The sequence below is a fragment of the Arvicanthis niloticus genome, chromosome 5, assembly GCF_011762505.2.
Source record: "Arvicanthis niloticus isolate mArvNil1 chromosome 5, mArvNil1.pat.X, whole genome shotgun sequence".
NCBI lineage: Eukaryota > Metazoa > Chordata > Mammalia > Rodentia > Muridae > Arvicanthis > Arvicanthis niloticus.
Window position 1 is genome coordinate 102,630,072 of NC_047662.1, and position 12,088 is coordinate 102,642,159.

Genomic DNA, 12,088 nt, shown 5'->3' on the forward strand with positions numbered 1-12,088 from the left:
TGTGGCAGACCCAGGTAAAGACTGTATTGACATGAAGTTCACATAGTCTCATCCAGGTTGGTTGTAGTTCCCTTTTCTGACTTGGGCCTTTACTCCTTACCCATATATATTAATAAGCATTTGCATATTTCAGGAACATAGAAATAACAATATCATAAAAGCCCATAATGCTTTGATGAACTAAGAACAAAAGGCCTGCAGTGAGACACTGAAAACACTTTGTATTCAGTATATTAGACAATCATACATTTCAGTAACTGCTTAAATTCTGATGTTCAGATTTAAGCATGTAAGCATGTGACTTCAAAACATACAACAAATCTATTCATAATTTGCTATACTACCAACATTAAATTGCAGTTACGTTGGAGCCTAAGTTGAATAGAAAGCCTGTAACAGACCTAAGAAACACCTTTCCTGGATTACACATGCAAATCACCTCTCCACATACAGATCTCATCACTTTAATTTGTAAGTTACTTGGGCTTTGGAACACTACACCCAAGCAGGGGCTTATCATGGTTTGAGAAGGGGAAAAAGGTGAGGTTTTTTTGTATATATGTATATATGTAATTTAAAATGGCACAGCAGAAGGGTATGCAATCTAGAAGAGCAAGCCCTTAAGCAGTAGCTTATGATAAACTTCTTTAGGAATGTATCATTTCTATCACTAATAACACAGGCGAAATGTATTATGCCACCGTCTAGTAATGGCTGAGGCAATACAATGCAAAGGCATCACAATTAGTTCACTTCATACAACTAGACAAACCAACATGTAACTAATTGTTTTCTTTTGATTACCAGTTAAATACAGAATTTTATCCCATATCTTAACAATGAAGGGTCATACAACACATACCTAGCACAGCTATTATCAGTTACAGAAGATATGGCCTAACAGATGCTAGGAACTTTTTAAACTAGTTTTTACAAGCATTCATTTTCATCTTGAACATTGAAGTCATCATACATACAGGGCAAAGTCAGAGCTTTTATTTGTGTTTATTCTTCATTTAACTTTTAAAACACTACTATAGTTGAATATTAAAACAAAAACAATAGCCAAGTAGTGAGCATATTATGATTACAGTCCTTCCCACATTCACTACTGCATACAGAATGTCATGTATGAGTGACTGGCCCATTAAGAGGTCTGACACTGAACGCCACCTCTGGGGTGATGTTCATCATCCTCATATGCTTCTCCATTATAATGACGCCGTCTTTCCTGATTTGGATCAAAGTCCACCAGTTCTACCTGATCCATTTCATCAGTCTCTTCTACTTCCTTCCTCTCAGGAAGGAGTTTTTCCAGCAAAGACAGTTTATCAGGAGAGAGAAAGCCATTTTCAGGAAAGTTTACCTGTAAAAAAGAAATTAAATTCGAGATATACTGAAATTATTTTTCCCCAGAAAACCACATAATTACCCATTTCTTTACCTTGCGAATATGGCTTAGAACCCCCTGGAACTCATTAGCCAAAGATGACTTTTTTTTTTTCTTTTTTTTTTCTATTTTGAGACAGGATTTTTCTGTGTAGCTCTGACTTGCTCTGTAGACTAGGCTGGCCTCAAACTCAAGAGATCCAAGTACTCCAAGTGCCTCCCAAGCACTGAGATTAAAGGTGTGGGCCACCATTGCCTAGCCAAATGATTTATTCTTTACCTCCACTCCCTAGTCTACCTTTCAAGTGCAAGCACTACACCTAGGCTAGGTGCTAACAAAAATGAACTGTCATAGTACATTTGGTGTTCCACTTTAACTGGATAAAGGGAGATTTTAAATGCATTTGCTTGGTCTGTGTTAGATTTTTAATAAGATAACCATTCTCAATGTTCTTGAGGGTTACAGCTTACCTTAAACTCAATGATTAGACGTCCCTTTTCATATGGCCGACGATATATTGGCATACCTTCATTCAGCACACATTTTATATCCCCATGCTTGACAATCTGACCTAAAGACATTGAAGCCAAATTCTTTCTTAGGTATGGTCTCATTTGTATAAGGCAAAGAAAAAAAGTAAAACAGAAAACCCCTGAGTTTTGGTCCAATAGCCCTGTTGCCTTCATTTATGGCTTTCCCAAGAGGTAACCAATATTCACCCAAGGCCCTATAACTTCATCTCAGCTCTAAGGATATAGAACCAAGGAAGGAAATCAAGACACTTTCCTCAACACCTACTATTACTTTTTAGTTATCAGAAGAAAATTGCAAGGCAGGGAAACAGGTTCATTTAGTTGTCATACCTGGATGAGAGGTGATGACTATGGTTCGGTTGTCAAGTGTAGATATTGGCTTTTGGAAGCCGCACAATGCTTCAACCAGCTGTATGTCCATACACATGAAAAGGTCTTCTCCTCGCCTACAGCGATACAAACAAGGCACAGTGACAGCTTTCAAATGATTATGCACATACCACAACAGGCAAACTTTTCTTTCACTACTCTGAAAACCAAACTACTAAATGCTGAGATTTACAAATCCAGTTTCTTCAGAGGGGAGGGGAAAAAAAAACACAAATAAAATACAAATTGGGGTTAAAGGAAGCCAAACACATTTGTGATATAGGAATCAGTGTAAATCAAAACCAACTTGGGCTAGATCTTCAATTATTTAGACCAATTATGAACATTCGAATTTTGATATGTATTTAGTATGGTGCCTAGTATAGCATTTTGTTTTTTGAGATAGGGTTTCTTTAGATCCAACCTGCCTGTCTCTCAAGGGCTAGGATTAAATGTGTGCCACCACTGCCTGGCTCATTTTTTAAATAGTTAACATTACCTCACATTTATAGTTTTCCAACACAGAATAAACACCTGTGAAATATCTTTCCTTCCACACACTGCCCCCCCATCCCCCAACCTACCTTCATGTCCAGTTTGGAAATTGCTGTTTCAAGACATATATTTAACAGTCCCAAATTTTAGTTTTACTAAGATAGTTTGGATATTTACAAAAAAATCTAGTCAACAATTTACCTGTAAGACCAAAAAGAAAGAAAGAGAGAGAGAGAGAGAGAGAGAGAGAGAGAGAGAGAGAGGAAGGGAGGGAGGAAGGAAGGGGGGGAGGAAAAACAAAAAACCATAAACACATTCTTGCCGGCAGTGGTGGCACACGCCTTTAATCCCAGCACTCGGGAGGCAGAGGCAGGTGGATTTCTGAGTTCGAGGCCAGCCTGGTCTACAGAGTGAGTTCCAGGACAGCCAGAGCTACACAGAGAAGCCCTGTCTCAAAAAACCAAAACCCAAAAAAAAAAAAAATTTCTTGATTCTATTTCCAGCCATTTACAAGTGAAACGGCTAACGAGCTTTTATAGAACACACTGCAGTTTGTTATAAATATCTGTTCTAAGACTGAAGAAAGAGCTCACTCATTCAAACTAAAATTCAACCAAATTAGTCAGTTTGGAAGTGATTAAGTCTTTACCTTGTAAAAACAGCATGGTCCTTCTGATCTAACACAATGATAATATCTCCTGGCTCCAGTCCTGGTTCTTGGTCTCCTTCACCGTGGAATGTTATCTTCTGACCATCTTTCATGCCTAAATGCAGATCAAGCTTGTACTTTTACTGGTATCAGAGGCCAGATAGTAAGGATCATAAAATCCACTAAAATACAGAAGTGGTCTGTAGATGCAGAATTCAGCGGTACAGCATTATGCCAAGGCATTGGGCCCAATCCTCAGTATCATTACTTCAAAATGTCCTGACCTCAGCATGTATGTCTTCCAGGACGTACATGTCTTTGTGGACTGGGGGAGGGGGGGTGTAGGATTATTTAATCCAGTCTAGTTTGGTGCTGAAGCAAGCTATAACACAGATGATACAACTTTCTACAGAATCAGGCTTAAATCTCTGAAATACTACCTACTCACTCAACTTTCCCACAGACTTATTTCATTCAAGCAGCTGGGGATTAAAAATACCCATGTTAGAAGCAAATTTGACAACTGGCAAACACTAGAACCACTTAACTATTCTGATTGTATAATAATCTGTAATCACTACCATTAAGCTACAGTGCCAATTAACTTTTTTTTTTTTCTGTTGCACCAGCAGTATTCCTAGTAAGAAAACTATAGATTTTAAAATCCGTAATTCTTCCCTTGGAAACTTCCTTTACTTTCTGCTCATCTTCTCTGTATCTGTTATTCTGTTTAAAAAATAAAAAATAAAAACTCAAAATCTTGTGCTACAGGTAAATTACCCAGTACATGCCAAGACCCTGGGTTTGGTTTCTGCTAGCCTGGACTGATTTATAAAAAAAAAAAAAAAAAAAAAAAAAAATGGTGAAGACCTTTAGCCTTTAATTCCAGCACTCAGGAGGAAAGGCAGACCTCTGAGTTCAAGGTCAGCCAGTCTCAACCCATCCCCTTCCCCACTTCAAAAATGTTTACTACTGGATACTGTCTTAGCACATGTGGCCCATATAGAAAACACTTGAATATTTTCCAACAAAGCAAATGTTTTTTTTTTTTTTAAAGGTTATGTTACTGAGATTCTTACTGGCTTCTAATACTAGCTTACAACTTTTAGTTTAATAAAGATTTAACTGTGTGCGCGTGCACTCTATCGTGTACGCGCTATAACCACCTGTTCAAATGTCCTTCTGTTTCACTGAACAAGCCCCAGTGACACAGACATTAATAGGTGTTATCCACTGAGCCCAGGGCCTAAGTTTGGAGGACAGGCTTATAATCACAGTACTAGGGAGGCAGAAGCAGTTTGGGTTATACACTGAAACCCTGTTGAAAAATGTTAACTTAAAACAAAAAGCAACACCCCCACCCTCCTCCTCTGGGTTTTTCAAGACAGGGTTTCTCTGTATAGCCCTGGCTGTCTTGGAACTCCCTCTGTAGACCAGTCTGACTTTAAACTTTAAACTCACAGATCTGCCTGCCTCTGCCTCCCAAGCACTGAAATTAAAGGTGTGCACCACCACTGCTAGACTTGCTATGCTATACTACTTCACTTCTGTAATCCCATCACCTAGGAGGTAGAAGCAGGAGGACCAGGAGTTCATGACAACTTTTATCTGCAGAAGTCCCACCCTATCTCAAACAAGCAAGTTTTCTGGTCAAAAAGGACAGGGCTTGAGGTTAGCCTTGACAATACAGAAAAAAGAAAACAACCCCCATATCTCAATAAAAAAAAAAAGAAAAAAAGTTTTTAAAATATAAATAAAAAAAGGAAAAAATTATAAATGACATGTTCATTAGGCCACACCCCCACTTGAAGAATTACTGGCAGTTGATGTTATTGGCAGGGAGTCTTAATCCTATAGCCTCTATTAAATTGTACATGTTCCAGCAAGTAATCCTCATTTATATAAGCAATCCTAGTTTATCACAAACACCTCTACCACAAAATGATAAATCTGAAAAGAATTTAAAAGGAAGTGGCACAAAAGGTAAAAAAAGGGTGAAAAAAAACCAATCACCAAAATAGATTACACACTATGAATGAAATTGTCAGAATAAAAAACATGATTTAGACTAGAGTGGATCAGTACTCACCTTTATCAATATGAACTTCTAAAATCTTCTTCTCTCGAACTATCTTTCTTCCATTGCAGCTTTTACATCTGTCTTTAGGACTGATGCGTTCTCCATGACCCTGGCACTCCATGCACACGGACTGAATTTGCTGAACCATTCCTGGTCCAATCTGATGAATCCTTATCTGCATGCCCGTCCCCCGGCAGTTGGGACAGCACTCTACTGCTCCTTTCTTACCACCTCGGCCTAGACAGTTTTAAAAGAAACTTATACATTAACTTAGTAGTAATTAAGAGTCTAACTCCTTAGTATTTAAGGCCTTATGGATTGATAATCCTAAAATGTACAATTCAGATAAATATTCTTTGAAAGTTTGAGAGAAAAAGCAAACAAGGTAGGCAAGCTATGAATCTCAGCAGTTGCTAAAAAGAGGGTGAGAAGCCTATCGTTTGAGTTACGATTTAAACAAGACACAGAGTCAGCAAAAGGAGATGAGTGTGTTGGGGAGCCAGGTGAAGGAAGGTGTGTCTTCAGATATGAAAATGCTCAAAGACATCAGAGCATGCACTCTGAGGATTTTTGGCACAGACAGGGGTGGGGAGAAGAGGAGATATAAGGGAAGGGTCAGGCCTAGTAGAAAACTGGCTCACTAATTAAAAGATTAAGATTGGCTGCTTTTCCAGAGGGGCTGGGGTTGAACCCCAGCACCCACATGGTGGCTCACAACCCTTCTCTTTAACTCTAGTTCCAGGGGGATCTGATATCCTCTTCTGGCTTCCACAGGTACAGCATGCAGCAGTAGAGAAACAAAGGAAAGCAAAACAAGGGACAGGCATGTGTGTGGTGGTGGAGTGTTAAAGTCTTTTTAGTCAGCTTAAAGTAGGCAGTCCTTATGGTAAGATTGCTGAATTTCACTTTCAGAACACTTTAAGGGAGCAGTGAGATAGACACTAACTCCAAGACAGCCTGTACCACAATCTTACATTATGTGTTCCCACAGCTGAGTTTCTCTTTATAGAGATAAGGTTTTGCTGACCTCATATTGAGATCTAACATGGACTACTACACCTGGGAACAGGACCATCCTTTAAAAAAAAAAGTAGCCAAAATAAGTATATACCCTGTACATTCAACACCAGGAGGCACTCAGAAATTGGAGACAGGAGTTTTAGTTAAGAGGCCAGCCTAGATGAAACTGGTCTTACCAACCAACCAACCAACCACAAACAACAACAACAACAACAAAAAACAACCAACAATAACAGGAAAAAAAAAAAAAGAAAAGAAAAACAAAACTTAACCAACTTTCAAAAAGATATTAATTTGGTGCCACTGAGACAGATCAGTTTGAAAAACATTTGCCACCAAGTCTGACAACCCCAGTTTGATTTTTAATGAATGCATGGTTGAAGGAAAAAACAAAACAAAACCCTAGTTACTACAAGTTGTTTTCTGACCTCCCGCACAAGCAAATACAACATGCATATAAATGTATGAAGTGTTGGTTTTTTTTAAATAGTTACTTAGGATCTACACAGGATTGGGCCCATCAACATCTTGTCATAAAGAGAGGGGCTGATGACAAGGTCTCATCCCTGAAGAGACATTTTCTTCTACATGTAGCCAATGATTGTGGTGCCTGTCCTTTTGGGAACAATCCCTCACCCACAGTCTTGTAAGCAACTCTAATGGGACTCAATGGGCCATCAAACCACAGGTGTACAAAGGAATAATAAGGAAGCAGAGTTGGAGAAGAGAGCAATGATGAAAATTATATTCAAACATGAAAATGTCACAGCAAAGCTATTACATTTCTCTTAGAATATCCAGCTGTTTTTTTAGCACAGCATTCTAATTTTATCAATCAAGGAAGTTAAACATGGGGACCTGGTGTAATCCCCGTGCTCAGAAAGTTGAGAAGATGTAAGGCCAGCTTACATTTACAAAGACCTATTCTCAAAAACCATCATCAACCTAACTAACAACCACCCAACAGTTAAAACCCCTTACCTTCACATTTGTCACAAATCACATTCTTTTGCAGAGCCAGTTTTCTTGTTGCACCATTATATAAATCTTCTAAGGTCACTGAGAGCTGATGAACAACATTTTTACCTAGAATAAAACACTGCTCATTAAATACCCATCCGTAATGTTTCTTTGGTGAAAGCACTATAAAAATAGCAAGGGATAATGGAAGACCAGCCTCACGCTATATATCTTTTCGAGCTATACTCATAAACAACATTCATCCAATCACCTAGTTCTCAAACTAATCATAGACGGAAGGGATTATGTGAGCGGTTCACCTGCCTAAGAATAAAGAGCCCTCCAGCAACTGGGGGCTGGAGAGATGGCTCAGTGGTTAAGAGGTCTAGAGTTCAATTCCCAGCAACCACATGGTGGCTCACAACCATCTGTAATGGGATCTGATGCCCTCTTCTAGTGTGACTGAAGACAACTGCAGTACACTCATATAAACAACAAATAAATCTAAAGAAAGAAAGAAAGAAAGAAAGAAAGAAAGAAAGAAAGAAAGGAAGGAAGGAAGGTAGGTAACCAGCAATTAAAATACTACCCTTAAAAAGTCACTCAGTGTTCGGGCACATTTCACAATGCAAAGCATGTATCCCTTTGAAGGTTTTACTTATTTGGCATTATTAAGCAACATGGCTAGTTACTTAATCCAAATATTCTTTAGCACAGTAAATTCTTTCTAATCAAGATTGGCCAGCGAAGCCAATATTGAGACACCACTGAAATAGCAATTTCTACTTCTGTTTCAATAGTTTTACTGCTAGGCTAGCACTGGTATATTTCCCTGGCCTTTTGCTATAATATTGTCCAACATAACTTTCTATAATGATGGACACTTTTTATATGTACAATACTCTAAATCACCAGTCACAATTACTAGATACAATTTTAAGTGTGGTGGCTACTACAGCCGGAGAGAATTTTTTTCCCTCTAAATTAATTTCAACTTAAAGACCCACATCTGGCTAGTGACAAAAGATTGCCACATATTATTAACTACAACAGGAAGTAGGGTGGTTGAGATCACATAAGGACAAACCAGGCTACAGAAATGAAGTCACCTGTCATCAGTTAATAAGTTCCTAGCTAGCGATCCTTCCATTAGGACTTTATCCACCATCAGCAGCATTGCCTGATTACTAAATAAAGTTCCAATCCTTTCTGAGTATCATATGAAGAAAAATTTACTCTTTATGAGGTGTTAAAGTGTCACTACATCCTGCTTCACTGTTTTTATTATCATAAAAAGAACATGTAAGCAAGTAGGTTCTCACAGGTTGAAAGAGCTTTATACCAAGTACAAGGAAGGAAAATAAAGCTTCTGGAAACTGACCAAGTACATTTTCCAAAGCAGCAACAGTTAACAAAAACCCCTCAAACTGATCTAAGCCAAAAAGATTAGTCGTAACTTTTCTGTAGCTCATACACCACCTTATGGTCGAGCAGGTTGATTGGAATTATAGGTTTTCATTTTATTTGTGTGTGTGCACGTTTATGTGAAAACCAAGAGGCCAGAAGAGGTTGTCTGGTCCCCTGGAGTTTCTGGCAGTAGTGAGCCAGCTAGCTAATGTGTGTGTTGGGAAACAAAATCTGGATCTTCTGAAAGGAATGGCAAATGTTCTTAACCACTGAGAAACTTCTAAGGCCACAGGAAAATTCTTATAAAAACACAGCAAACAGTTTTTCAAGTCTTCTTAAACCTTTAAAAGGGCAAAGTAAAATTTAATGACCTGCTTATTTGTTCTAGAACTGTGCCTACCCATTTAGTTTGTATTAACTATATTGAGAACAAAGTGCTATTTTAACCTGCAATACATATACAACTTCTTTTGGTCAAACATTAAATGTATTTAAGTTGAGCTAGTAAAGCTGGAGCAACAGTAAACAGGCGGCAGGCTATCTGGAGACAAATTGCTGTTTTCAGTCTTTGGTTGACAAAGTTTCTCAACTGCAACACATTTTTAACAGAAAAAGGTCACTGCTCATACCACTGGGTTCTAAGAGAAGGTGATATTTATCCAAGATAGGAAAGGGCTTAGAAACCTAAGTTATTACTGTTACTCCCTACTGTTTGAGAATCTATGGTTATACCTGCTTTTTGGCTTAGCTATTTTTTTTTTGATTTCATAAAATCTCAATTATAAATGACAACAAAGTCAGAGACAATTCATGGACAGAGTGTAACATCATACCAACATGTAAACAAGCATTTAAATAAATTCTCAAATCTTTCTTTCATCAGCAGCTACTTTATTTTGCTGCAGGCAAGCTAGATTTTTCTTACCTCTCCTTTCTCTTTGCATTCTTCCTCCTCCTCCAAAGAACATATCAAAGATATCCATGGGCGAGCCAAAACCACCACCTGCTCCGCCCTCTTTAATCGCCTGCTCGCCTCCTTTATCATATAATTCCCTTTTTTTGGAATCAGCAAGAACTTCATAAGCTTGAGAAATCTGTTTAAACTGTTTCAGAAAAGGATATTCCATTAGAAACAACTGTTACAAGGCACAGCTACTGTATAGACTCTCAGGCACTAACTAGCAGAAAGATATACACATGGCAACACTGCTGAGCTGTGCACCTACCTTTTCTCCTTCATTTGGATTCTTATCAGGGTGGTACTTCAAGGCCAATTTTCTATATGCCTTTTTCAATTCTTCCTGGGTGGCATTGGGTTTGACCCCCAAAACATCATAGTAAGTGGTTTCTTTTACCATTTTTTACAGCCTGAAATCAGAAAATGGTAATTTTAAACCAGCTTTACACTTTTGTACAAAAGATCCATCTGCTTCTGCCTCCTGAGCGCTGGAATCAAAGGTGTGTCTCATGACTAGCTTTTAACTGGTAGTCTTTCACTACCAGAACTAAAGCAATCTGTTTTTTTTTTTTTTCTTTTTTCTTTTTGTTTTTCGAGACAGGGTTTCTCTGTGTAGCCCTGGCTGTCCTGGAACTCACTCTGTAGACCAGGCTGGCCTCGAACTCAGAAATCCACCTGCCTCTGCCTCCCAAGTGCTGGGATTAAAGGATTAAAGGTGTGAGCCACCACCGCCCGGCTTGCAATCTGTCCTTTTGCCTTTATCTCATATTAATATAGCCTTCCCTAAAGGTCTCAAAAGGTAAAAATTCCCGATAGGATAGAATTTACAGCTGTAAATTCTAACAGAATAAATAGAAATTTCAGGGAATTCGAAGGAAAGCTTGTCTAGCAGCTGGTTCCTACTCTACTGCACTAACACATGAATTATTGGGCTTCCTCCGGTTTCCTTTCCCCAGAGGTTTTGCTAACAACCCAAAGCAGCACTGATAGGTTCCGACCACTGGTTAGTACATTACCACTGCCTTTGTACATCTGATAAAAGCCATACACTCGCCGGAAAGAGACACTGGACACCCGGGGGTGGAGGAGTGGCTTATGAGACCAGCTCCAGGGAGCAGGTGCCCCGACGCCATCCTGCTCCTGCTCGCCCGTAGCTTACCCACTCTGGACCCTCAGGCCTGCGAAGCTGACTCGCCCTCTGGGTTTCCCCGGCACCTGGCGCCGACCGTTAAGGTTTCCTTCCTTTCTCCCTCCCACCCTGATCGAAAAGGCGGAGGGGGAAGGCCGGACCTCAACAAAGAGAGGGAGGAGAGCCAGGAGAAGCGCAAGCCGCAGCCTCCGCCCGGCTCCTCCCGCAGCCCCTCACCCCTGCTTCGCTCCGCGCGTGCGCAGCGCAGCGCAGCCCACCCAGCCCGGGCGGCGGAGCGCGGGGTTGCGCACCGAGAAGTCTGAGGCGGGAGGCGAATCGGCTTGGGCCTTGGGCCGCCTCGTGGCGTGCGGGCGGGCAGGGCGCCGGGCATTCCCGGCAGCCTTCCGAAGACCGAGCCCGGCTCAGGGAACCCGCAGTCCCCGCCCACGCGGGACCAACCGCCTCCGGCTGCGGCTCCCCCGGCTGCCTGGTGTCCCGGCCGCACGCCGCGACCGAGGGAGGCCCAAGGGCCGAGACTCACCAGTGAGTGGGCCGGCGCCGGAGAGCGGAAAGAGGAGCGTAGCACAGCGCAGCTCGGCCAGACGCAGCTCCTCCACCACCCACCGAGCGTTCTGGAAAGTTCCGCCCGGCCCGCCGCAGCCGACCTCTTTTGTAGCCGAGCCCCGGCGCGTCACTTGCCGGAAGTCCCGCCCCTCGCCGCTGCCACCGCCCCTCGGTTACCTGGGCAACGGCGCGGGGGCGGGGAGTGGCTGTGCCCAAGGGCCTTGTGGGGGTGGACTCAAGCCCGGGTTCCCGAGCCTCGTAGAATCTTCTAGAGGCTTATTCTTTTTGCGAAGTACCAGAGTGCGGAAGTCTTGAGGTGGAGAGGTCATGTCCCAGAGCCGTAAGCGCCGTAAGCCGGGGACGAGTGTTTTAAGCGCTGTGCTGTAGAGGATCTGTGAAACCCAGCCCTAGGAGTCTAATTTTCTGCAGCTCTTTAGCTCTGAGCCTTGCGGGCAAGAAATGCTGAGCAAGGCAGGCCTTGTCCCTAGACCAGCCTTGCAGGCTTTGGATCCCGTGGTTTCATCCAAGCGCACT

The 12,088-nt window shown here is 41.3% G+C and overlaps 1 protein-coding gene across 2 annotated transcripts; it reads right to left on the reverse strand.

The window, feature by feature from the left end:
• Positions 1-974: 974 nt before the first annotated feature.
• On the reverse strand, positions 975-11,673 carry Dnaja1 (DnaJ heat shock protein family (Hsp40) member A1). 2 transcript variants are annotated; one of them, XM_034503706.2, is made up of 9 exons: positions 11,532-11,673; positions 10,130-10,271; positions 9,829-10,006; positions 7,518-7,622; positions 5,526-5,753; positions 3,437-3,551; positions 2,254-2,369; positions 1,861-1,961; positions 975-1,366 (listed from the first exon to the last, which is right to left on the reverse strand). In XM_034503706.2, exons 2-9 carry the CDS (start codon positions 10,259-10,261, stop codon positions 1,148-1,150), a joined length of 1,194 nt encoding a protein of 397 aa, XP_034359597.1. In that variant the 5' UTR covers positions 10,262-10,271; positions 11,532-11,673; the 3' UTR covers positions 975-1,147. The 2 variants fall into 2 exon arrangements, with proteins under 2 accessions (XP_034359597.1, XP_034359598.1); XM_034503707.2 differs by lacking the exon at positions 11,532-11,673 and adding an exon at positions 11,021-11,261.
• Between the last annotated feature and the right edge of the window lie 415 nt (positions 11,674-12,088).